This window comes from Falco rusticolus, chromosome 6 (assembly GCF_015220075.1).
Source record: "Falco rusticolus isolate bFalRus1 chromosome 6, bFalRus1.pri, whole genome shotgun sequence".
NCBI lineage: Eukaryota > Metazoa > Chordata > Aves > Falconiformes > Falconidae > Falco > Falco rusticolus.
In genome coordinates this window covers 80,540,294-80,568,018 of record NC_051192.1, presented here as the reverse complement: position 1 = coordinate 80,568,018, position 27,725 = coordinate 80,540,294, and the positions used below count along the sequence as shown (strand labels likewise).

General features: G+C 41.0%; 1 protein-coding gene across 5 annotated transcripts in view; it reads left to right on the top strand.

The window, feature by feature from the left end:
* FILIP1 (filamin A interacting protein 1) overlaps nucleotides 1-24,702 on the top strand; it is a 109,300-nt gene extending 84,598 nt beyond the window's left edge. For 4 of the 5 annotated variants that reach the window (XM_037392392.1, XM_037392391.1, XM_037392396.1 and 1 more), the window contains 3 exons: nucleotides 6,022-8,827; nucleotides 15,848-16,071; nucleotides 23,901-24,702. In XM_037392392.1, the coding sequence (XP_037248289.1) occupies nucleotides 6,022-8,827; nucleotides 15,848-16,054 (3,013 nt within the window). In that variant the 3' untranslated portion in view covers nucleotides 16,055-16,071; nucleotides 23,901-24,702. The remainder of the gene's footprint in view (nucleotides 1-6,021; nucleotides 8,828-15,847; nucleotides 16,072-23,900) is intronic. The other variant, XM_037392393.1, reaches the window with a different exon arrangement.
* Nucleotides 24,703-27,725: the final 3,023 nt, after the last annotated feature.

Here is a 27,725-nt window from a genome sequence, read left to right as displayed (position 1 = left end):
TCCACAAAATAGGACAGAAGTAATTACATCCCATCGCAACAAACGTTTTGGAATCTAAATGGCAGAAAAAGGTACTACAGGAGCAGTATGTCCGAGATGGCTTTGTGCTAAAGCAGCAACGAGGAGCTCTGTGGACCTCCAGGCTGTGAGGTCCTTCCAGAGACCTTACCTGCTTCCCTCCTTCCCACCCTCTTCCTTCTGCCTGCAGTTCCTCTTGCTGCCCTGGTTTGACAGCAGGGAAAATAGCTCTCCACCTCTCTCCAGATTGCCCTCCACATTAGCCTCTCTCCTGCTAGCGCTTCATTAAACACTGACAGACGCCTTGGGAAGCTTGGCTTAGTCTGTTTGCAAAGCAGGAAGCTAAACCAGGCCAACGCAGCTGAAACACGGTGCCAAAATGTTCACACATTTGCAGACCACAGGGGCAGCTCATGTCCTTTCAGGTCATCCTCTGGCTTGCCCTGCCTAATCAGCGTTTCTTTGCATAAGTGAGTGCTTATTTCTATGCTAGAGATGGAAGAGGTGGCATGAGCATTTGTGATGTTTTCTCATCTTGATGGAAGTACAAATGGAAAGGGCAATGCAAACACTGGTATAATTTTCAGTACATGTTTTGGGGGCTTTTCATTTGTGCCTGCTCTGTTTGAATGTAAATTTTTTTGAAAGTAAAATTTCTGAAGTAAATGCTTTTTTTGAGGGGAGAGGTGGTTTTTTGGAAGTCACTGAGCATCTTTCCCTTGATAACCGAAACTTCTTTGTATTTTCTGAAAATACTGTAAGCCACTTTGGAGAATGGCTTCTCATATCAGCTATCAGTGCTAAGCAGGGGTTTTATAGTTCCCAATTTGCCACATTTATTGTATTTCAAATGTAGTTATGAAGTTTATGATCCTTCAGAAGGCAAGAAAATGTCTCTTGGCCACTATTTGTAATATCTTTTGCAAATGTAGATGAGAACTAATGCTTGATTTTAGCTGAAGTCTTGCTGCTGCTACTGCTTTTACCATCTACAAATGAAATCTCATCTAAAATCCAGTAATGCACATTGGGGCTCTCCTGGTATGAAATTACTGCAGCGTCTTTCAAAAACACAAAAACATTATTTCCCAGCTGTAAGTTATAATTATAATTTGCATTGAAGTCTTACTGTGGCCTGAGAAGAGACACTGTGAAAATGGACTGTGGGGTTCCGCCTTTGCATCTCAGTGACTGAACTTGACATATGCAGAAATAAAACAGGAGACACAATGTATGTGGTTAAGCAGAGCCTGTAGCTTTATTGATTCAATAAATTGATGCAAGAAGCCCTTCAACCACTCTGCATGGAAGGAGGAGATACAGTTATCCATGTCCTCTGTCACCTGTCCTTCAAGACAGACTCAGGGACTTGCTTGCAGCAGACCAAAGCCCTGTCTGTGTTGGACATGTCTTCTCAATGTACCTAAAGTGCTGTTTTACAAACTGTGTCTATTCCGTAACCCGCAACTATCAGAAGTACATTGACACAATAACTGTGCTTTCTGGCAGCTGGCATGTCACTGGGGGAAGGAGGGGAAAAGTATGGTATTGGCTAGGTTTGCTTTAAGGAAAAATTGCCATCCAGATCTGAAGGAGTGATTAGTCCCAGCCTGAGCAAGGCAGTCAGACTGGTAGGACAAAGCACTGGAGTATAACCGTAATAAAAGCAGTGAAGCCACATCTCTGGAGGGAGAGGCTTCAGCAGCTATCAGCATCCTGTTGCACTTCTGATGATCAGTCTGAAGGTTGGAGGAAGGAAGGGTAAGCAGAAAGACCCTTTGCAATGAAATGCTTCAGCACAAACCCAAAGAAAGTAGGACACGGAGGGCCTGGTTACTGCCCGTCCACTCTCACCTTCCTCCTTGCTGGCTGCTTCCAGCACACCATTTATGAAGGATGTTAAAACTAAGTCCATAGTTGCACTTCCTCCACTCTGGGGCCTGCCTGCTCTGCAGGCTGAGATTGGTTGGTGAAAGTCTTCTCGCTCCTTACTCCGTGTGCTGCCCAGCATGGCTGTGAACAGCTAACGCTGCAGGCTGTGGAAGGATGCAGGAGACGCAGCTCCCTGATGCAGCAGGGACCATGCAAACTTGCATCAGTAGCTTTTGTAGTCCAGTGTCCTTCCCCATGCCAGTCAGACATCTTCCTTTGTGGTACAAAATCAGGGAACAGCATTGTCCTGGGATGTTTGGTTTTAACTGAGGCAGTTAACAGTTTGCACATAGTCATACCTAAAGCTTTGCTATTTTATTTATCTAATATACTGCAAGGGGGAGTGTGATCATCTTGAACGCTGGAAAGCTGTGGGCACCTGTTCTTCAAATACTGTGGGGAGGACAGATAGCAAGGAAAGGGAGAGACCGTCTGGATCCTCATGGCAGCAGAAGACCGTGTGTTCGGGGAATGACTCGGGCTGCATGTTTTGATATGATATGCGTGGTAACCCGTGCGGAAAAGGTGCTGCACAGACCTCAGCAGTGCTCTCCACAAAGGAGCAGGCAGCATGGTCCCCCTTTCTGCAGGGAACTGGAGCAGATCTGCCTGTTTCCCTGCGGTGATCCGGATACCGAGCCCCTCAGACACACTGGTGAATGCAAGTTATCCAATTGTATCCAAATTATTTCTCCCCATCTCTAAAAGACCCCAAACCAAGACAGCAAATACAGGGACTGGACTGGGAGTACCAAACTGTTGGCTTGTCGGTGTTTTGACTGTATCTAGCCCCACATTTCATTATTAAAGATTTTGGTTTGGTTTGTTTTTCTTTTCTTTTTTGCTTATTTTGATCCTGAATGCAGGTGCTTTCAACCCCTTGACAGTCCAGAGTGCAGTTGCTCTGGATAACACGTTGCAGACACACGTGCTGTGAATCTGAGGTGCTTTTAGTATTGCATCAGAGCCCATGCAGGTCTGCGTTACTTCACACTCCTTAAAGTAAGCATTAGCAGCAGCAGTCCGATGAGAAGCCCGATAATACATCAGTTGTGAGGGTCAAGAGGGGACAACATCAATTCCATTTTAACCACTGAGGTAGGAGAGTTCTACAAGGATGGAAAAGCTTAAACTCAGCTTTATTTTAGTAACAGAAGTAACACTTCTGAAAAGGTGTAGATTTTGTTTATTACTTTGGCATCTGCACTTATTTGGATGCTGTTTTCCCATCCATCCCTCCCAGAATCGGATTTTAGAAGCGGTTTCCCTGGACGTGGAAAACAGAAGTATTGTCAGGTATCTCCTGTGAAAGTTCACTTGTCAAATCTTAGGCAGTCTAGTTTCACCGTGTAAAAGCTGAGGCAGGATAAAATGCTGCATGGTGCTTCCTACCTTGTTCAGCACGGACTTGTTAGTAAATTCATCTCCACGTATTGGCACAGTTACAGTGCTTTGGTTTTGCATGTCCCAGAGGGGCCAGGCCAGATATTCCCCACTGTCACCTCTCCTGCTAGGTACAGCAAGGCAGTTGACAGTGCTAATGTGCTTTCTTCTCCTGTTGCTCAGTCTTATCCATGGCATTTCTTTGTCTTAGTGTAACAGGTATCTGGGCTTTTTTTCAGCGGCTTTCTTGGCAGTATTCCCTAGTAGACTCCCAGGTAATCATGGGGGCCGTGTGTGGCCAGTGAATTGTTTTGTACTCTGCTTAGCAGCTTGGCTGGTCCGTACCACCTGTAGCAACTGCTAAGTGAAAATCACACGTGTCCATTATGAACAGCCTAGGAATTCAAATTCATAGGCAGTTTTGTGAGCATCTCTAGATAGGCTTTCAAGGGGCAAGACTGTTAAAAAGAAAACAAAGTGCTGTCTTCTGTTTTTTGAATTTATAGGGGTCACCGTAAAATTTTCCTGTGGGACAAGGGAGGCTGGAAACGTTCTGTTTTGAAGATCTCGTATTCTTGTATATATGTTTATGACTTTGGGAGATGGGTCATTTAGAGCACCACCAGATTAGGGCACACTGTTCTGTCACGGCAAAGTAATATTTTGTGGAAAGGTGCATACTATTTCTTTAAAAATGTAGCCTGGGAGAGATGAGGGAGAATTCTTGGCAGAACCTTTTGCATGAAGCAGTGTGATAGAACAGCCACGGAATATATTGCATGCTAATAAAGTTCCTTCTTCAGTGGGAAAAGTGCATGCTTTGTGAGTGGCAGCGCGTCTTTTACCTTTTGACATTCTAACTTGACCCATAATGAGGCATCCACCAGCATGCCTTTTCAGTCCTTTCCAAAGAGCTGCCAAAACTAAAGAGATTTTTTTGAGAATAATCTGTGACCCAGCAAGGTTGGCTGTGAGGTTTGTTTGTTTTTCTCTCTCCTGCTGGTTCCTGCTATTCTCTTACTCCCACATCCTACCCGACTCTTGTTTTCAAATGCATTCTTCAGCCTTCTCCTTCCCTACCTACTGCATCCTGTGTTCTGCTTTCTGACTTCCTTCTCTTTTCTTATAGCTTTTATTTCCAGTTCCTGTTCATTCTGGTCCCCGAGGAGCAAGGAGTGAAACATTAACAGTTGCTGGAGGACCAAGTTAATATGGCTGTTAGGAGTTTAGATTTCAGGTGAGGGCTCCGGGAGACATCCTTTGTGTATGACATTGTGCCCCGGAGCTCTTTGCACCACTTCATTGCTGGGGCAGCAGAGAGGATTTTATGTCTGTGCTTCCTCCACTACCATCTACAGTCCAGCATTTCAAATAAAAATACTGAGAAGAGTAAATCTTTGCTAAGATATGGATGTTCCAGTTATTGCAAGTTAGTTAACAGGTGGTAAATTGGTTTGCTATTATCACTTCGCTGTGTGTCTCAGTTACAAAGAAGTTGAAAAGCTTCAGATGTAGGATAAGCAAAGCAAGTGGATTTGCATCGTCACGTGTATCTTGATAGGGTATATGGGAGTTATAGGTACTTTGGCAGTGGTTTGAAAAACATGTCATTTCACGGTAAATTCAGAGCGCGTACCTGTGTCTTTTCTAAGTCGTATTGCTACTTTTATAGTAAGGCTCTTACATTAGTAGAGGATATATCCCTGTGTTATCTGTACCTCTTTGTCAGCTAAGGATCACCATCCTCAGAAATCTGTGCTTAACAACATGTGCAAACTTCCTGTGCTGATGTCCACATATCCTGAATACAAATCACAGATATAAAATACTTCTATTACTAGTAATTTCTCCATTTAAATGTTGCATGGGTAAGGCTGTAAAATGTCGTTCTTTATTATCTTTCTGAGGATACACCTAATTTGAGTATTGCGAGCTTTTATATTGGCTGAAAATACAGCTTTGCAGACTATATAAAAGAAGAGTGTTTTCCAGCTGAGGTTTTCCAAAGGTTTGATTAGTCGGACCCTTGCAGTCCACAAAATCTACTGCTGTAAATGGAAATGTGCCTGGAAGAAGAAACTTTTGCACATCATAGTCACTCTGCTGGCAAATTTATCTTCCTGCTAATTTCTTATGCCTGTGATGCCCAGATGGTTTTCAATTGTGTGCTAATGTAATCTTCCGTCCTGCTGGTTTATTTATAACCAGGATTGATCCATTTATGTGTGGCTGCATATATCAATTAGTTTTCATTTTTTGTATTATTTTACTCATTTTTGTGTATGCAAGACATAAGGAGGAATCCACCTTGTAAAACAACTTTGGTATAAATGGATTGGTGAGTAGATATACACCTGTCCTGTTGGGATATTACATACTTTTACCAACATCATCCTAACAGAGAAATAAATGTAAATGTATCAAACCCCCATGTATTTGTTATCCACACAGGTATAAAATTTCACTGCTTTTCAGAATTCTAGATGATTTTATGTCATTTTCAGTTAACTTTTGTAATGTAAAATATTTGGGTTTGGAATGTAACTGTAGTTGGTAGTTATTTCTTGAGAGACTACTTAGGTTATTACCAAAAAAAAAAAAAAAAAAGAAGGTTATTTTAAAAATTGAGAAATACACACATACACACACACACATATATTAGTTTAATGCATCTCTTCTATGTTTCAGGTTGAAAAAACTTCTTGAGCAGGAGAAGATCTATCAAGCCCGGAAGGAGAAGGAACATACAAAGCGGCTCAATAAGCTAAGAGAAGAACTAGTCAAGCTCAAATCATTTGCACTCATGCTAGTAGATGAAAGACAAATGCATATTGAACAACTTGGTCAGCAAAGCCAGAAAATACAGGACTTAAACCAAAAGCTAAAGGAAGAAGAAGAAAAACTTAAAATTATCAGTGCAAAAACAAAAGAAGATGGACAAAACCTGATGAAGTTAGAGGCAGAACTTGAACACAAAACATCATCATTTTCTCAAGAACATGAGGAGATGACTGCTAAACTGGCTAATCAAGAGTCACATAATAGACAGCTGAGGCTTAAGCTAGTGGGGTTGACTCGCAGAATAGAGGAGCTAGAAGAAACTAACAAAAATCTTCAAAAAGCTGAGGAGGAACTTCAAGAACTAAGAGATAAAATAGCAAAAGGGGAATGTGGGAACTCTAGCTTAATGGCAGAAGTTGAGAACCTCCGCAAGCGTGTGCTTGAAATGGAGGGGAAGGATGAAGAGATCACAAAAACTGAATCCCAGTGTAAAGAGCTGAAAAATAAACTGCAAGAGGAAGAGCACCATAGCAAAGAGCTGAAACTTGAAGTGGAAAAACTGCAGAAAAGAATGTCAGAGTTAGAGAAGCTGGAAGAGGCTTTCAGTAGAAGTAAGTCTGAATGCACCCAGCTACACTTAAACTTGGACAAAGAAAAGAGTTTGACTAAGGATTTGATAAATGAGTTGGAAGTGGTGAAGACTCGAGTGAAAGACCTTGAAGCATCAGAAAGTAAGTTGGAAAAGGCTGAAATAAGCTTAAAAGATGACCTTACGAAGCTGAAGTCATTTACTGTAATGTTAGTTGATGAACGAAAAATTATGATGGAAAAAATAAAACAGGAGGAAAAAAAGGTTGAGGGTCTAAACAAGAATTTTAAAGTTGAACAAGGGAAAGTTATGGATGTAACAGAGAAACTGATAGAAGAAAGTAAGAAATTTTTGAAATTGAAATCTGAAATGGAAGAAAAAGTATCTGGTTTGACAAAGGAAAGGGATGAGTTAATTGGCAAACTGAGAAGTGAAGAAGAAAAATCCTCTCAACTAAGCTGTAGAGTTGACCTGTTAAAGAAAAGAATTGATGGTATGGAGGAAGTAGAACGAGAAATTACGAGAGGTAGAACCAGGAAAGGACCAGAGCACGGCTGTCATGAGGACAACAAGATTAAAGAACTTACCATTGAAATTGAAAGACTGAAAAAACGTCTCAAACAATTGGAAGTGGTTGAAGGAGATTTGATGAAGACAGAAGATGAATATGATCAACTAGAGCAGAAATTTAGGACTGAGCAAGACAAAGCTAACTTTCTTTCTCAGCAGCTGGAGGAGATAAAACTCCAGATTGCCAAAACCAAAGCAATAGAAAAAGGTGAAGCGGTGAGCCAGGAGGCAGAGCTGAGGCACAGGTTTCGTCTGGAAGAGGCTAAAAGTAGAGATTTGAAAGCAGAAGTTCAAGCTCTTAAGGAAAAAATCCATGAGCTGATGAACAAAGAAGACCAGCTTTCTCAGCTCCAAGTTGATTATTCAGTTCTGCAGCAAAGGTTTATGGAAGAGGAGAATAAAAGCAAGAGCATGGGGCAGGAGGTGCTGAACCTAACAAGAGAGCTGGAGCTTTCTAAGCGTTACAGCCGTGCTCTGAGGCCTAGCATAAATGGACGAAGAATGGTCGATGTTCCTGTGACGTCCACTGGTGTGCAGACAGATGCTGTGAGCAGTGAAGCAGCAGAAGAAGAAACTCCAGCAGTGTTTATAAGGAAATCCTTCCAGGAGGAGAATCACATCATGAGCAATCTACGACAGGTAGGTCTGAAAAAACCCATGGAGCGTTCTTCAGTGCTGGAGAGATACCCTCCAGCAGCGAATGAACTTGCAATGAGGAAATCTTGGATACCATGGATGAGAAAGAGGGAAAATGGGGCTCAGGCAATGCCTGATAAAGGAGCCCGGACCCACAGTAGTTCAGCGCATCCTGGGGAGGTTGTCCTTTCACCAAAGCAGGGTCAGCCTCTTCATATTCGGGTGACACCAGATCATGAGAACAGCACAGCTACTTTGGAGATAACCAGTCCAACCTCAGAGGAATTTTTTTCAAGTACCACTGTCATTCCTACTTTGGGAAATCAGAAGCCACGAATAACTATCATTCCCTCTCCAAATGTTATGCCACAAAAAGGAAAAGGCAATGAAAGTCCCATGGGCCCTGATCGTTCTATGTCTCCAGTCACTATAACAACATTCTCCAGGGAAAAGTCCCCAGAGGGAGGGAGAGCACCCTTCGCTGACAGACCTGCATCACCAATTCAGATTATGACAGTATCAACATCGGCAGCACCGGCAGAAATCTCTGTCTCTCCACAGTCGCAAGATATGACCATGGGAAGGGCTGTCTTCAAAGTAACACCAGAAAAACAAACCGTCCCAACTCCAATCCGCAAGTACAACGCCAATGCCAACATTATTACGACAGAAGACAACAAAATCCACATCCACTTAGGTTCCCAGTTTAAACGGTCCCCCAGTGCTGCACCCGATGGTGCAAGTCCTGTCATAACAGTCAGACCGGTGAACATGGCAGCAGAGAAAGAAGTTGTGACTGGTACTGTCCTTCGATCGCCCCGGAACAACCTGTCCTCGCGACCTGCAGCAAGCAAGGTGACAAGTACTATCACTATAACACCTGTTACAACGTCTTCCACCCGAGGAACACAATCAGTGGTAAGCAGCATCGTCTCATGATGTAGTCTTGATGGTAAGGAGAAGGGCAACTACAGTTGCGGCTTGAGATGCCAGCAGGGAAAATGGATGGAGTGAGGAGAAACTCTTGATTTCCCGACATTTGTTTTAGATACGAGCTTAACCATAAAATCAAAATTTGCCGGATTCATATATTTTTGTGCCAGTGTTGGACACTGTTATACTTCTGGCATTTTCTCCCAAAGGATTAACTTTCAAAGGAAGTCCCTTCAAAGTTCCTTTGAAGTTATTTTCATAATGGTAATCCTGTAAAATTGCAAGTGAGAGACAGAGAGGGTCAAAGAATGATGAAGGTGACAGAGCAGGAAACTTTCTGTTACTGGTGAGTGCAGTTTCTGACTTCTGAAAATACTTAGAATGATTTTTGGCCCAGCTGATGGGTCTTTAGAGTGTGATCATGCAGGCTGGTATTTCTTTGGTATAATCCCATCGTAGTTATAATTTAATTAGTATCCACTATAATACTGAACTCCAAAGGAATAAATAGGTAGACATGGTATCATTGCTGACAGTGCCAAGCCCCTTTCAGCCAGTGAACAGTAAATCTCTTTCTGAATCTGAATCTGAAATTCTCGACTTCTTTGAGTGCGGCATTACAACAGTGCTTCATCTAACATATTTTTGCTAACATATTGTGCCTCTGTGGTGGTACCCTGGCTGCTTTTTTGTACTTTAATCAGGCTTTCAGCTACGTCTTTAAACATATTGGACAATTATTTATTGATAGTCCTCCCCTCAGGTTTATTACTGGACATGGTTTTGCATTGCTTTACTTGGAAATACCCTGGGAAAGAAGAATTTAACCAAAATAGAAAACCAGCAGTACTGTATTAGTCCAAAAGCTTATTTAGCTACACAGAGCCTGCAGCAGATGCTTAAGGGAAGATTATTTTGGGTAAACACACAGTAATGTTTCCCTCAGCGTCTGTTCTCAGTTTTTGGCAATAGGTGGGTATTTCTTTCTGAAGCAGGGCCTGTAGCCACATCTTTGTGTTTAATAGACCGTGGCGGAGTTTTCTTCTATTTATTCTTCTAATTACTTTTTGAACTCATTTATACTGTTGTTTCCACAACATCAGGGGGCAGTGAATTCAGTTGTGGGCTCTGGGAAAAATGCTCTTTTGTTTGATACCTTTTATGCAATACCTTCATTGGTTACAGCCTCTTTCTTGTATCTTGACAAATACTGAATAGTCATCCCCTGTTCATTTGTCTGTGCTGCTCAGGAGTCTGCAGACCCCCACAACACGTCTCGTTCAGCCATTTCTTTCCAAGCTGAAATGTCAAAGTGTATTTAAGATACACTTCCACACTTCTGGAGAGAGACTGCCATGCCCATTTAAGCCCTCTAACTTAAGGAAACTTGCATTCATCATATACAGATCTATTTGGGTTTGCACATGTGCTCTCTCTCTCTCTCTCTCCCCACATATATAATGTGTATACTGTACTGTACAGTGTTTTCCTAGAGACAACTGTTCATTTTTTAAAAAGTCTTGAATTAATTCATTTACAAACTCCTTTGTCTCTCAGAAGCTTGGAAAACTTTTCTTTTTTTAAGAGTTCCTCATTCTTTTTTACTAGATGTCTGTCTCTACTGTGATGATGCGCTGAACCATGGCAGACAAAACTTTTTTGTTTTGTTTTCATCTAGCTAAAAAGTGGTTTCTTTCTTCACTTCATACTCCCTGACTTGGAATGTAAGGAAAATAGTTCAACCATAAGATTTACTTTTATCTTTTGCTCCCCTTTGTTTTTTAAGATCCCTAGTCCTTAGATGAGCAGGGAACTTCCAACAAGCCCAAATGTGCCTTTTCCTCCCTAACCCCTTGAAAAAAAACTCAGAAGTTGTGTATTCACCATCTGTTTTGCAAATGACTACTTTACAAACACATTTCAATACCCCTAGTCAGAAAAAAACAAGTTGTGACAATTTACTCAGTAACCCTAGAAGAAACCAACATCGATATAATTTTGAGCATTTAAGTCCACAAAATCAGAGAAGACAAACTGATACACAGCTGCTTTCTTAGCTTACTGATTTACTTCTTTTCTCAACTGTCCTCATACAAGATGCTTTGTGCAATGTACTAGTGCAGTGCCAAGCTACAAAGGGGAAAATAATTCTGAAATTCGAGCTTTCATCTGTTGCTATAACAAATCTGCAGTTACTGTTTTCATATTTGAAAACATTTAACTCTTCTTCCAATTCAAATTTTTAGTTACCTTCAGTACTGTGGTGAAGTTAATGTTAAGGTGGTGCACACAGGTTCAGCCTGAACTGTGATGTCTCCCTCCATATGTGAGTCCAAAACCAGACTGTGGTTTCTTGATGAACCATCATGACTTTTGAATCCCACAAATCCCATGGATTAAGGGGTGTTACAGTTGTGTTTATTTGCACTCTAAAGTAGCTAGAGATTTATGTTCCTTTGATCCAAGTCCTCTTCCGAGTCTGCCACAGTTTTGATTTAGGTAAAATGAGACCCTGATCCAAAGAAAGACACAGGCACCTGAAGGAGAACATGGGAAATTTTTGAGCGCTTAGCCAAAAAGATGAACCGAAAAAGGCACCGGTCAGTGACTGTGTCTCCACTGGCTCGTAAACCTACTGGACCCAGATGTTTTGGAGGACTTCACGTTCTGCCTGCTGCACAAGCCCAGGGTTGCCTAGCTGAGGACTGGCTTTGTCACACCAGTGCTGACACCCAGTGCAGTCCAGTCCCACAGGGGCCTCCACAGCAGGAGCTGGTGTGATGGAGACTGTTTGACCAGTTGGATTGAATTCAGCATTTAAGAGAATCATTGCCACTTGGATTAAAAAAAAAAATACAACCAAATCCTAAGCTGGTAACTGCCTTTTATATGATAGCCTATGGATTTGGGTAATTACCACAAGTAAAAAAAATGGATTTTGGTGCTCCTTAGCTTGACTAGAGTCAAACCTATTCCCAGGGAAATACTTGGACTACCGTAACAGAGCTAGCAGATAGTTTTATTACTACAGATGGACCACAGCACAACCAAAAATTCCAGACTATGAGGCCAGAGAACATGCAGACTAAAATGAGCCTGAAACTGTAGCCTGGCTGTTAGCCCTGCCTGAGCACATTAGCCCAAGTCCCTGTTCCCAGGACAGTTCATATAGTTTACAGTAAAAAATTCACAGAATAAAAACAAATATTCTTGGGGGAAAAAACAACGGTGGTGCCTATATCCTTTATTTATTTATTTATTATTTTTATTTTTTATTATTGTTATTATTATTAAGGCCTTATATTTGGCTGTAGGATTGCTGGTAAATTTGGGTCTTCTTTGGCTACCAGGATGGGTGTCAGTCCTATAATGGCTTCATCCCCGTGCTCCCCACCTCCTACAAGCCTGGCATCCCGTGCCAGCTGTTCATGCTGCCAGGGTACACAGTGAAACTGGTGACATGCAAATCTGCAGGGAGCAGAGGGAATCCTGGCTGCAGCAGGGCCAGCACAGTGGCATGGCACCAACCGTGCAAAGCATTAGGTAACCGAGGCAGGAAGGCACAGCTGAAAAGCTGTTGGGTGCCAAAGCTAACTGGGCACACGTTAAAGCAGCTATAAGGCTACTTTCATCTGAGCAGCATTCAGTTTGAGGCCAGCATCTAAATTGAGCTCTTTGTAGGTGTCCCATATATGCCCTAAGCTTCTGTTAGAGTTACTAGAGATCCAGGGGTCAGCTCGCTTGCCTGTATAGAGGCGCGTGGTGCTGTCTGCATTCCCTATAGCAGTTGAGACAGGCTGGTAGTTCTAACACAGACCTGTACCTTTCTGCAGTGGAAGCTGACGGGATACCTCAAATGGCACAGCATGCCCAGAGCACTGAGCCCTGTGCGCTGGCACGGCACTGTGGGGACTGGAGGGTGATTCAGCTGAGACCCCACTAGCTTCAGTGTGGGCTCAATTGCCCACTGGGCTCCACTGACTGTACTGACTAGATCTCAAGGCCCACCCTTTCAAGATTCAATTGCCTAAACATACTTCTTTAGTGTCATTTTAAGTGCTGTCAGGTAGCCTGCCTAACTTCCAGCTGCTTTATCAGAGGCTGAAGGTCTCCCTGGGTCCTCTGTCTTATCTACCAGCCCTGTGCTGGTAGCTTGAGGTAGCCCAGGGCATCTCAAATTGCACTAGGTATCTGTGGCACCCACTGAACTGAACCATTTCTGTTCAGGGCGAGCTGGTCCCTGATCTGATCAGGAACAAGTGCTGAAAAAGCACCTTTGTTATTAAAGTATTCCAAAAGTGAATGTGTGTGTGAAACCACTGTTTGTATGTGTCAGTAAAATGCACTAAGCAGGATCTGTTATAAACAACAAAAACATGCTAAATGTTCTGTACATTCAAATTGCTTTTCTTCCTCTAATGGGACTGTTCAACTACTGCAACCTTGCGGCTTAATATACCTGCCGGTGTCTGCAGTGAGCGCTGACTGCCGACCTAACCAGCTCAGCGGCTGCATGTATTTATCTCACTCCCAGTAATGTATTTCCTAACCTCGCTCTGGCTCCCTGTGCTATTCCAGCAGCATGTACTGCCAGCTCAGAGCCAGCCAGCATCACTCTGCGTCCCGTGGGGCTGTGCCTTGGGCACTCCGTGCCAGCTGCGTAAGGGTTGGTTTCTGGTTGGAACTGCATTCCTGTATCAGCCAGAAGACAGCGGCCTACAGACAAACAGGGCTGGAGGGAACTGCTTAGAGCTTGGTTCTTGGAAGAGATGACCGAGAGACAGACAGTCGTGTGGCTTCTCTGGAACTCTCTACTGGAGAGTGTCCTCTGCTCGCTTACCCCGTCACTCTCGTCAAAGGGGACTGCTTGCTGGAGAGCCACCTTTGTGCCGTTTCACTTAGCAAACACAAAATGCTTTCGCAGCTGAGTGTGAAGCTGCATTAGCTTCCGTATGATCAACATGTTAGTACGCTGTAAAGAAGGCAACTAAGAAATATAAAGCAAGTTAGAGTTCTTTTCAAAGTGCTTTTGAGTGATCTAGGCTTGAAATGAGTAACTTGAAAGCACCCAAATCCTTAGTTAATAATTTACATGTGAATAAAGCTGAAGAAATGCCTGAGATTCCAGCTACTTCATTTGATTGCTTCATGTTTACACACTGTGGAGCTCTTTCAGGGAGTACAAGATGTTTGTCATTTAGGTTCCCTGGGATGTTGACATATTTTCCAAGGCTGATGGAATGCATTTGCATGTTTTGCCCTACAGAATTGTATGGGCCTAACTTGTTTTGACATCTTCATGTGAGTTCCATATTAGCCTTTAGACTGCTATTGTAAATGTTGCTTTTAGTTATTGAAAATGGCTTCCTTCCTGCCAGGCAGACAGTATTCGAGTTCTGCGGTTGTGACTTTTTGTGTGTATGTGTACGTGGGGTTTTGAACTGTCCTTGGAAGATTAAGGAATGGTTTTCCTTTGAATACTCAGGCTGCAGACAGAAGGCTCTGATGCGACTGGCTAGAAATCCTTCGAGAGAGAAAAATGCTCCTTCATGGATCATTTTTAAGTAAATGTGCAAATAAATGTTGCAGTTGATGCAGCCCCCTCATCCAGTCTATTTCAGCAGTTTACTTGTATTTTGCTTACATGTCATAAGTTGCAGAATTTAGTCACTTAGCAGATGGGTCTAGCTAGAATTCCAGGACCTTACGAGAAGTATTTTCTTTTGTGACATCAAAGTCTTGATTATCTAACCAGAAAAAAGTCATATATGAAGTTCAGCTGAGACACAATTTGTCACCAAATTTGTTAACGTTTTGAGTCTGTATTGCACGCTGCAGTAGGTGAAATGCATTTTCCTTTCAGAATTGTCATGGTTATAAGTGTTTTCTTTAGGTCATGGTCCATAAGGGGTAGCTTCCAGTTTTGGTGTTGGAGTATGTGCAACATTATCTGGCCAGTGGAGACAGAAAATAGCAGCTGGCCCTTTCGAACCTTTTTGTCCTATCCAAGCGTTCCTTGTGTGTTTACACAGTGGGATTCAGTTGCCTAAACACATGTACTGATTCTGTTTTCAAAACTATAGAACAGCTACTCTGGCCTCCAGCTGGTGCTCCAGAAGGGCACAGATCCCTGGTAGGAGCCGTGTTGGGTCTGCTGGCCCCACGCTTGGGTCCTCAACCGCTTAGGCCATTTTTATTTTTCTTTATTCTGAAGTCCTCAAATTTGAAGCTAAGTGTACTTGGTAGGCTGTTGTCCAGGGCAGCAGACTGGCAGAGATAGTGAAGTGACCATGTCCACACTGCCTTGAGGTATCCCTGGAAATCTGGGCTGCCTGCTTCATCCTCACCAGAGTTCATCGAGTTGTGGCTAGGGTCAGGGGGGAGAGCCCTCTCCCACATCCCTCCTCCCACAGCCACAGGAAAAGGAGGTCCAAATCTTTGCTCTGACTCTCTCTGCAATTCCCAGTGCAGAAAGAAGTGGTCCCAGCCACGGCCCCAAGCATACTTCGGGAAGCAAAGTTCAATTTTATCCATAATGCTAAGAAATCTTGCCCCAGCTCTGAAAATACGGCACTTACTCTGGGTTCAGCATTAGCCTCATGTAGCTATATTGTTTTGAGGGCCTGTGCTAGTCTCTGTGCAAGATGCTAATATTGCTGTCCGACAGCTAAGCCAGTGTTTCGGTAGCTTCCAAGGCAGTCCTGCACTGTGTTGTGCTGTGGAATCGGAGTTTTAGAGGGATTCCCATCCCTGTGACATCTTGATGCAAAACACCAGACCTCAGTTCTGGGAAATGTTTAATCCCCACCGTACCTTTGGCCCTACTCTACCAGTCTGTGCTATAGCCAGGTTCCAAATGTGTATGTTAATTTGCTAATAGGGGTGAGTTGGGACATTGTTGCTTGAGAGGTAGATGAAGAACCAATGAAAAAATACAAGATGAGCATATATGAGAAGAAAAAGTCCTCTGTTCATGTCATTTCTCTCTGTCTCTTTCTTTTGCAGACAGGACAGGATGGGTCATCCCCGAGACCTACACCCACCCGCATTCCTGTGTCAAAAGGTATGAAAGCAGGAAAGCCAGTAGTGGCAGCCCCAGGAGCAGGAAATGTGACAAAATTCGAGCCTCGTGCCGAGACTCAGTCTATGAAAATAGAACTGAAGAAATCTTCAGCCAGCACCTCTGCCTCCCTGGGCGGGGGTCAGGGCTGATGGCGGTGGCTCAGGGGGTATGTTCTGCAGGTTTTACTGCTACCATGGAAGTCAGCCCCCTCCCTGTCTGTGTAGTTGCTCACGTTTCCCTGTACTAATGAAGTCCTGCAGCTGTCACTTACAACAAACTAATAAGTGTGTGCACTGACTACTTAAGTAACAACATCCTTTTGTTTTCTTACTGAAGTTTAAAAAAAAAAAAAAAAAAGCTATCAAAAAGGCAGTTGTATGCCAGGAAGCTTTTCAGCCTAGGAAGTGGGAATGGGAGAACTGCACTAGGTTATTAATCTAGTTCAGAAACTCTTAACGATAGACTTGGTCACTTTTTAATAGATTTAAGGTTTGGTCACTTCTACTAGATTGTCTTCCATCTTAACAAATCACTTTCCACCTCTGCTACTGCATGGGGCACTTGCCTTCCCGCCTGTGATCACATTGTTGAGGTGCCACATTATCTAGGGAAGCAATGCCAGGGGACAGCACACCTGAGGTCCTGTTTTAATGACAGCTAGTACCTCAGGTGTGGGAAGGAGGGGAAGAGAGAAAGGTCGGGCACTGTGTGACCAGCCCTGTCTCTAGGAGTCTTCCGTCCAAATCAGTGTTTCTCAGTGGTGAGCTGCTTTCTCAAGGCGGTTACAAAATTCAAGGAGGTAGGGAATTGGCACAGTATTTGGCAGCAGCAGTGCTAAGCAGCAGCTTATTTCTTCCAGAGGGGGTTAACATTCATAGATAGTACTTAGAACCAGGTCTCTGACTTACACATGCTGGGATGCTGCCAGCTCAGGGGTCAGATGAAGGCAAGTGAGCCAAAACATGTTTAGTCTTTAGAAAAAGCTTGAGAAACATTGATCTGGCTAAAATCAATACAGTCCATTTGTGCCTGCTCCAAAGACCACCAAAGGCTATGAAGCAAGTAAATTCATTGACTTTACTAGGTTTTCAGTTTTCCTGGCTGGCTGAACTTATGCTATATTTAAACCTTAGTTGCCAAGCATCCTTATGTTGGCTTAGAGAGGAAGTCAGCACAGACTGCTGGTGGCAGAAACTGGTATCTAAAGGCAAAGCTCGGGTACAGTGAAAGAGAGAGGGTTTGGTATGGAAGTTACTCTCAATTCTCAGTTGTTTGAAATATTTTCTCTTAAATACAGACCACCTCACAATACCATGGCAATTCATCATTTTTCCTTCCCTCTTTGTGATTTCCTCATTTATATGTTTGCATTTTTAAGCATGTTTTAAGGAATTGTTCCAGCATGGAAATGGTGTGGATGCCAATGATTGTTATGGTTGTTTATTTAATAACAGTAAAGTTATTAAAGGGCATTTCCATTAAGTGATCAATTTCCACAGGAGAAAGTCACAGCCAAAAGAAATGGAGCCAAGCAGACTGATAAATGAGTGTTTTAAAGCTTGTATACTCCCTCAACCACCACAGCAAGCTGTAAAGGACCCAGTGGTTAGGAATAGCTTTCAGAAGGCAAGGCAGGAAGACCACCAATAAATAATAAATACAATTCACAGAAAAGAAAATGCACCAGTGGGTGAAATACTAAAGGGCTTTCTGTCTGGGGGAAGAAATGTGATGTAAGAACCTGCCACAAAAGGTCAACAAAATTATATTCAGTCCAAGCAGTGTTTAGTCTTCAGTCTGCGCTTTGCATTGCTCTCCAATTTAAGATCCAGATATGGCCATTATCGCAGAGTAAAGCTGGCATTTTATTATTCACATGAAGGGCATTTTGTCTGTGGTGTAAATGCTGCTGCTACATCAGAAAAGAAGGTTTCAATTTTCACACATGTAGCACCTGCTACACTTGTTAATTTTAAGGTTCTGGTTTCATATGACACCTGAAAATCAGATTTGTATTAATAGCATTTTTCATAACACTCAATTCCCAGTATTTCAGATAATACTTGGAAACTGGAATTAGCAAGCAATGTGAGTTACTATGCCTGAAATACATCTGATCCTCTCAACTAATTGTTATCACTTAAAAGCCTCTATTTTTCTATAGATTGTTGCTGAGATCTTACTGTTCTTATTGTAGCATAGACTCTTTAGCAGATGTTTTGAAGCAAACACATTATTAAGAGCTTTTTGCTGGATAGTCTCTCTAAATACTGGCACTGAAGCAAATCTTCAGGTCAAAACATTGATTTAAATAATATTGCAAACATGAGCCCCAAGCTAGTGTGGCTTGATGCAGTGATGAACTACAGATGCCTTAAGCCCTCCTTTTCAGATCCTTGTTTCAAAGAGATTTAGTTCCTTAGTTAACTGTTGCTATACAGAAAGCAATATTTAGTGTGTGCCTGTGGTTGAAAAAATTGTTTTGCTTGAGATCTAAGAAACTAATTCACCTGAAGAAACAAGCCAGCCTTACGGTACCTGAAATCCAGGACACAGAAAGTAGCACAACTGAACCAGAACTTGCAGGCACAAGCCAGGCATTGACGCTTGTAGGGTCAGCAGGATTTCATGAGACAGACTCAAGAAATTCCAGACATGTCAGACAGAAGATCCTGTTATTTTCCTCAGTGGCAGCACAACAGAAAGAAACTTTTTCACCGTAGCAGGAGCCTAAAGAGTTGGAATCAGGCAACTGATTTAACCGTTAGCTAAAAATAGGTATTTAGTTGTATTCATAATTTTTAACATCTGTTTTAATTGACTTGATACTCTCATTTATTGAAGGTAGAAGAAGGGTAAGACGAAGAAAAAAGAAAACCTATGGTTCAGAAGTCTTAAAAGTTGAAATGTAACGCTCTTCATTATATTGGAATTTTCTCTGAATCTGAAGACAGTTACGTTTAGCGACTGCAGTAAAATTCTCCATTCAGTAGGTCAGCTCAAGAAGGCAATCTAGACAACCAAGTCCAAAAGACAGTGCCTGAGCCCCAGAGGCATCCTGAAGATCTTCCTTAAGTTCTTCCACTGTCCTTGTCCAGTCAGTGCTTCAGTTGTGACATAATGAGCACTGCAGCCTCTGAACCTAATAAAGATCCATAACCATAACCATAACCGCATCAACTGCATAACCATAACTTCACTTTAAAGACTCTCTTCAAGGAGAGGAAATTCTTACATTTCCCCTAAGGGCTTTAAGTCAAGCCACAATTTCATGGTCACTTAAAGTCAGGATGTAACCCCACACTGGAGTCAAAAGCTGTAGTCCTGTCTTTGTCACCTCCAGGCAAGAAAGTACTCACTTCCATGTGGTTGTCCTTTGAGCTGGCACAAGTGTTTGAACTTAACTGGGGAACTGATCTGAACTAAAAGGAATCTGGCAAAAAGTATAAAGGCTGGCTTTAACATAGCTAAGTTCCAGGCTCTCAGGCCAGAAAAGGAAAGAAGGCAGGTGTAGGAAACCAGTGGCTGTTCTAAAGTCACTGCGGCATCATGAATGCCTCCTAGTAGGTCAAATACCACACAAATGTAGGGGTAGTACTGCATATTTTAAAAAGGTTTGATTGAAACTTTTCTTCAAAGGTAGGAGACAGGTCCCCCTTCTCACCAGTAGCTGAGAGGACTCAAACCCACATCAGCTCCAGCCAGGTTCACCAATGGCACTGACAGTTGAGGGGGAAGGAGGTGACATTCTCATTCCCTCCTGTAAAGGCTGTGCTGTTCTGCATGGAGGGCTTCAGTATTCACTGAGCAGAAAAGAGAGAGTGGTTGAGTGGTCAGGATATTGAACTAGGAGGAGGGAGCCCCCCTGGATTCTGGTCCCTGTTCTGAAGGCTGCCTTTGAGCCTGGCCTTTTGTGAAAAGACAGCTTGTAAGATGAAGTGTCTGTGTTCATCCGCCCCTCCATCTGTCCTTCATTGATGAATAACGTGGAACACATCAACCGATTTCAACCAAATCTGACAGAGTAAGAAGTTCTTCCAGTTTAATGAAAAGGGTGACAGAGAAGAGGAGCAAGACCTTAGCAGTGTCCCACTGTGTGAAAGAATGTAGCATGAGCTCACTTCATACAGCACCAAAGAATGAACACAAGAGAGTGATGTCAGAAATGCCACAAGGACAAGCTTTGTTCAGACCTCAGATTTTACTAGGCACCAAAGAATCAAACTCTGATACACCAACCCACAGGAAAATATTAGGGCCTTTACTTTCAGGGCTTCTTGTGTATTCTACATTAGATCTGGATTACGATGCAGAAACCAAGCCTTCCTCTGCCCAGGTGATCATCTAGAATGACGCATCCTCATGCTTTCTCTCTCTAACCTTTTCCTCTGTATTGATTTTTTTTTTTAAATGAAATGGAACAGTTTCAGTAGCAAAATGCGCTCAACTCAGAGTAAAAATTATAGTTACAGTGCTTCATCAGGAGCTGAGCTGGCTGAGAACCGGTCTTTGTATTTTTGGTAGGATTCAATGTCAGCTGGAGAGATGCCCTGTTCTGGCTGACTGTGTGGCCATATAAGCAGTCGTGGTAACTCAAACCCAGCAGTGGGAACATGAGGCTTAGGACAGCAGTAAGGTGGAGAGGGGGAAGGGGGGGTAAGATGCCGACCCATTCGCGAGCAGCACACAGGGACTGAAAAGGTGCACCCTCAGTGGTCCGGATGGTCTCTGTGCTTTTAAATCTAGTTCCTAGTAAGTTTTCCACTGTGTTCCCTATATTGGATCCCATCACCTGAATTACTGTTACATATGAGTATTGCTATTGTGCATTTGAGGAAGTGTGACTGAAAATGAGCGCACAGAACTTCGGCCCTAATGCCTGGGGGATTTCTTTCAGATTGGTAAACATGCTAAGTAAATAATAGAAGAAAAGCAGAAGTTTTGATTTATTTTGCCTACATTTTTTTTCTTCTGTGACACACATTAGTGTGATTTTTTTTTTAAAAAATAACACTTTGTGACTCTTCTGAATATGCTGATAGAGTATGCACGTTACCATATTCAAATCTCAAACCACTTACAGCACATACTAATTAGCATCATGTGAGTAATCTCTAAAGTCGAATTAATGTGTTGATTCGTGCCAGCTGGATGCCAAGTCATATGTTACTGCCTGAAGTATGCTACACATGTTCTGAAGCGTGCTCAATATTTACATGAATATTCAGTAATTCTGATCAGATGTGGAAGAGCATGTCTTTAAAGAGAGTAAGCTACTGTCCTGCTGGGTTTCAGGTGCTTGGCATAAACTGCAACAATCTGGACAATTTTCAGACCAATTATGTGTTCCCATCACACATCAGTGGCTGGTTTCATTGAGTCGCTTTGAAACCTGTAGTTCGCTGGCAGGAGTTTCTGTGAGCTCATCTTTCAAACCATTTTCATGGTTTTCTCCCCTACGTCAGTGTGAGTTGTTCCCTTTGCCTTAATTTTGCCTGCGCTCTCAGGCAAAACTATAGGCAACATTTCTCATTATAGTTGTTAACTTCACTTTGCATCTTACTCCCCGCGCACTGTTCTTACTTGGCTTTTTGGAAGACACAGTCAGGGTTACGTACTCTCAGATGCAGATCTGTTAGCTCAGAGATGACAGGTATGAATCACTCAGGTATGAATAGTTCTTCACTTTAAAGACTCTCTTCAAGTTTTTAAAAATGGAAATACTGATGTATGGTTTTCTTCTGTTGCTTGGCTGTGTGTCGCCTGTGATACATAATTTTTTGTATTATCTGGTGTTATTTCTTTGTATATATTGTAAGAAGAAATTAAACTTCATATGTTAAAATGTCAGTTGATGTGCTTCATTACATGAACTAGTACTTTGCATAGGGCAGCTGTTAATGATGTGTTTCCTGGAGGAGCTGATTTACATCAGTGGGACTGAAAGCAGAATTAGCAGTTTTACGTTGTGTTCTTTTCCTGTCATTAAAATAAACTGTTTTCTTTAAGTGAATTCATAGCTCCTTGAAATATTCACATTTATAACCCTAGAAAAAATTATGTAATCATATCCTACAGATGTAATCGTATTCCTACAGAGGGTGGTCCAACAGAACTCTGACAAAATCTGCCCTACTATAATTTTAGCTTAGCAACTGCTCAGACACCTCTTTTAGTAACTGGAGTGTATGCGTATGTGTGTATTTTATATATATATATATATATATTTATACAAAAGTATTTCAAATACAAACAACCGATAGACAAACTAAGAGCATACATATACGTGTGTAAGAAATGAACAAATGAATACTAGAAGTGGAAATTATTTGATTTTTTTTTATTATTTCTCCTTTTCTGCTATATTATATATAGCTATAATTGCTATAGTTGGTCTGTAGGAGGAAGACTGAATCAGAAACCTACTGTAGTTTTGCTCTTCAATCAGTGACTGAGCCTCTACAAGGAGTGTGATCTTTTTCTGCTATTTTTAGAATTTTGTATCTAAACTCCATATTAATATCTAATGCGCACAGTGAATATTAAGACAAAATTTTTCCTTATTGAGTTCGTGTGACTCCCATTGAAGTTAATGGGAGAGTTCACCTGAGGTTACAATGTGGTATTAAGTAAATGCAGCTTTTTACATCATATTCTGCAAAAACTTGGAAGTTAAAGAACAGCACTGACTGTAAGGTAAAATCGTACTGTAGTTTGTGGTTCTTTCACATGCATTGCTCAAATTCAGTAGAACTGGTGTACACATCTTGTTGCAAATCACTTGTTATTGATAAATTATATGGAAAAGAAATCCTTTCTGTTTGGGAAATTCTATTATTTCCTTTGTTTTAACATATTTTCTTGAATGTTGCCTTAGCCCTGCTTTTCTGATTCATTACATACGAAAAGCATCGCTGGAATCTGCCATCTAGTGGCATTTAAGTTCTGGCAGTATGAGTACATGGAAAACTTTTTGATTTTTTCTTTTTATAATGTAACTTAATCAAACATCTTGCAAATATTAGTTAGGAAGCAGGCAAAAGCAGAAGTCAATAAAAATGTGAAAGGGAACAATTATATCATTAGTGTAATTACTTGGGTTGCATAAATTTTGAATAATTTTCAGACAAGAGGAAGAAATAATAAGAAAAATAATTTCAATTAAGAAAACTAGTATTTCTGAAAGTGTATTAATGTATGTTTCTAGTTAGCACCGGTACAGTTATATTATTTGAAGTGCAGAAAATACACGTTCTCAGAGAAAAATGTCATTGGTAGCTACATTCTTATATTTAAAGAGTTGCCTGTGAGAGCAGTGTATATAGATAGAACAGAAGACGACATCACTAGTATTTCAGCAGAGCCCAGGGATTAATCAGGATCAAGGATCTCATGCGTTACACACAGGGCAAAGTTAAACCCAGCCTTCCAAAGACAACACCAGCACTTAGTTTTGCATGCTGTGGCTGAAATTCATCCCCATTAAAGTCAGTAGCAAAACTCAAGCAGACTTGCTGAATAAAACCAGCATATGTTTCTAAGCCAAATTCAAATAAAATGTGAGAGAGAACTCCATACCTCTTCCTCATCCCCATTTCAGAATTGCCAGCAGATATATATGATGGATTTGCTCAGGCAGGATACAGCAGACCCAACCGCAGGTCTTCCACTATCTGATTTGGGTGTGGGACTGGAACCTTGGTGCCCCTGTGGTTTAATCCATTCCACTGTATTATTCTTTTTCCCTATAGTCGACTAAATGGTGGTCTTGACAAGGAAGTGGAAGCCGAGGGGCTCTTAGCCCTAGCCTGGTACTAATTTAGTTTCCCTTCGTAGCATTAGCCAGGACAGCTTTTATCAACCAGTGATGTAACAGTATGCCTGTGAGACATTTCTAGAAGCAAAATGCTTTGCACTGCCATTGTAATTGTTCTTCTTTAAAGTAACTTGTATTTGCAGTTTCATAAAACCAAATGTTTTGCTCTTTTCTTTTAGAGAGTGTCATCATTCACCAGTTACGCATGAACTCTAGATGAGTTTCCGCCCCCAGTGTATGTGCTCTGTGTGCACTACCCTTCTTGCCAGTTGGATGGATCACTGTAGAAGCTCTCTACCATCAACACCAGGGTCACTTGTGCTACTGATTATTCGTGGAAGTATTTATTGCTTCCGTTAGATTTTATATATTTTTTCGTGGTAGAGCTTTAAGAATGAAGGGCCTTGCTGATACTTTGAGAAGCAGTCTTTCTGCCAGCTGAATTTCACTTTTATTTGCAAAGCCTAAGGCACGTGCTTGATTTTGTTTGATGTTTGCCATATAATTTATTTTTATAATACACTTTGTAAAGTTACTGTCCCAAAGTTGCAATTCCTGTTGTTCATGGCGCATTTATTTGTAGAATACACTGTCAAATCCACAATTTGATATTTTTGTAATAGAGAATATGTAAAGAAAGAAAAAATTCAGCAATGTTTGTGTTTAAATGGAAAAATATTCAGCACATTTTTTTTGCCACCATGAGATTCTGTGAGGCTAAATACTCTGAAGACTGCTGTATGGAATTTGTAGTATTGCAGAATATTTCTTGCACTGTGTGATGATTTGGCATAAAATTAAGTATTAAAGTCCAATGCCTTGAAATACAACCAGATTTACTCATTTTAAACAATGTAAGCCAGTTTTTAAAGCTGTGACTTTTTTTTTTCTATATAATGTATGTTTTTACTTCTGCCTGTACCAAAAAAGTTGATTTTCATTACACTGTAACTAATAAATTTTCACACTATGCAAATGTAATCAAGAGTTTGAATTTTAATTTCTTAAGGTTGACAGTACTTATATATGTATTTGTTTATAGGGACAAAATGTATGGCTTTGGAAGGTCCTTTTTCTGACTGGTATCTCACTGTGGTATCACAGTGAGTGATGTACACAGTAAAACTGATTCAGATGTTAAGACACAGAGGGGGATCTGTCACCAAGCCCTTAATGACTTAACGATTTCTAGCCTTGTGCTTTCACTGCATTGACAGAGATCTTTGACTGGTTCCATCAGAATATTCAGTCCTGGATGAGCAGGACTGCATAAATGAGATGCCGTGCACTCTGCTGTACACTGAAGGGCACATTTGACACTGGTGGCTGTAACTTTTCAAATAGCATCTAGACAGTTCTGCGACAGCTATACTCAAAATGTGATTTTTTTAATGAATTATATATAAAGCTGTACACAACCCAGGCAGGGTCTTTTTTTTTTCTTAGCTGTTTCATAATGGATTATTTTTAATCAAAATCTTGGCGCATATTTAAAATACTGCACATCTTTTAATTGCGGGAGCTGCTAGGAGAAACTACTTTTTGGAAGGGAAAATGGTGTTGCTTGCAGGAGATACACTGCGACACATCAGAAAAAGTGCATTAACTCAGTGTCCCACTGAGATGACTAGGTTAGTTCACCTTTGAAGCTGTAATACCGCAGTGCTGTGTAGTCAATTTGATCTTCATGGGAGACCTGGGAGTTGCTTTTCCTTCTAGATACGAGTTCTGCAGCAAATGCCGACATTGTAGAGAAGCAGGATCTTCTGGGACCTGTATAAACTTTCTTGGAGTTCATCTGCACTGTCAAGAGTTTGCTAATACGGCTATGCTGAGTAATCAAAATAAACGCTGCTTCTCCTTGGAAAAGAGTTGTTTTGTTGGTATAGCTTATGCTTCAGCTGGTGCGCCAAGTTTTTAAGGAGTAGGGATTTTTTTTCTTATGGCAATGTATACCGATAACATAGCTGTGTCTGTAGCTCCTATTTTAGATTTGAGAAGAATTCCAGTTTTCAGAGAGTAATACAGCTGAGGTGAATAAAGTTTAGTACGTGCCACATCTTAGTTTACTGCACAGCTGAATGGATATTGTAATGACCCAGATCTTCTGTTTTCTGAGCATTATTTAGGAATCAAAACCTATCCATGTTAAGAACTACATTGAGCTCATCTGGAATGAGGTTGCTGGCTATTTGAAAGTGACAGTGACATGCCTGTGAAATAAACTTCAGCTTTTAAATAAGAGTGAGACACAAGTAAAATCTTATTTTGAAATTGAGTCTAGATTTAGGTCTCAATCAAAGTAGAAAATATTTTTCCTTGTCTAGATTTTAATATAAAGCTGATTCAGTGTGAGTTGTCACCTTTTGGTTTCTGATTCCGAAAGAAATATATAAACATTTACCATTTTGCAAATACATTGTTTTTAAGCTTTATAAAATAAAGGTTTGTTTAAAGCATAAACACAGTCATGGTGTATTTGAAATAATTTAGATTTTAAAATATTTTCAATGAACTGCAGCACTTCAGAGTAGGAGACTGGTAACACTGGTCATAAAAGGTCCGTGGCGATATACTTATTTTATCACCGATAATGGTTTATGCAGGTAGAACAATAAATTCTGATCAGACATCTGGCAAGCAGCTGAAGTATTTCATAGAAATGCCTGGAGGTTATAACTCATGTGTGCAAAGGATGCTTTGACAGGTGTATTTCATCTTCAATGGATTTATGTTCCTTGTCAAATTTTTTACATTATCTGATTTGGATATGAATCTAAAACAAGTAAAGAAAGTGCATTAGTCACCTAACTGGCCTACATTTGAGGGACGCTCAGGAAGAAATCTATTAGTATAGGCTAAAGCTGTGATTAATTTCCACAAGTATTGTAATTTTAAAGGAAGTAATCAGGAAGTACTTTCAGACTAAGAAAATGTAAAGGCTACCTTGGGCTATAGATACCAGTAGATTTTGAGCAATTGAAAACCAGTGAAAGATCTACTTTTCTCCTAAAAATCTCTTGCTGTCTAAAGAGGATTAAAAGACCTGTGTTAGTATAATTACAAAATTATGATAAATAATTACAATAAAGTGTTTCAATATATTTAAAAAATCTCAAATGCTTTGGTTTCTAGAGAAAAGCTCTACAGCCAGTGAGTTTTCCTTTTGCCTTCTTGAGAAACGTAACTGGACCAAAGATGAGACAAAACTGCCAGTTTTGTAGAACCACCTCTACTGTAAAAAACAAGGTATAAATGGTGGTTACTGCCCTGACTGTTCCACCTCCTACTGTGAATCGCAGGGTTTTATCTCTTTTCCTGAACAGCAACATTGTAGCTGAAAACTTCGCATTTAATGCTTTAAGTTACGTAGCTTTGCTGCCTGGAATAATCTATTTGGCATTCAATGCATTTTATTTCCTTGCCTGTTCTACATATTAGGGGGTTTAACTGCGTAAGGTTTTATGTCTTCAGATTTTATTTTTAAAAGTATCAATTATTTACATCTTTCCTAGAAATAAGCGGACAATGTGATAGGGTGAGTGCCAGACCATTTTGAGGGCTTAATGGAATATAAATAAAAAGTAAATGCCAATTGGTGGTCTTCAGATTAACTATACGTTCATTTTTGTACAATATTAAGGCTTATTTTATACCCCCAAAATTAGACCTCAGTTTTCAAATTAAAATGTTGTAATTTTAGTGTTTATTCATAGGTAGTCCGATACATATTTGCTTCTTCCTTGCCTTAAAAATGTAACACACCAAGGCCTTGACTATGTAATATGTTTGCGTAGCACTCGTTGCTAGGTGAATGCCTAAAAAGTAAGTTTGCCATTACACATATTAAAAAAGAAACATCATAAATGTATGTTTTGAGAAGTATTTTTTTTCTCTGTACCCATTTGTCTTATAACTGCCCACAATGTGAAGTACGCAACGTTGCACAGCACCTCACTGTAAAATTTGATGAATGTGAAATTTGTTGGTTGCACTTGTCAGGA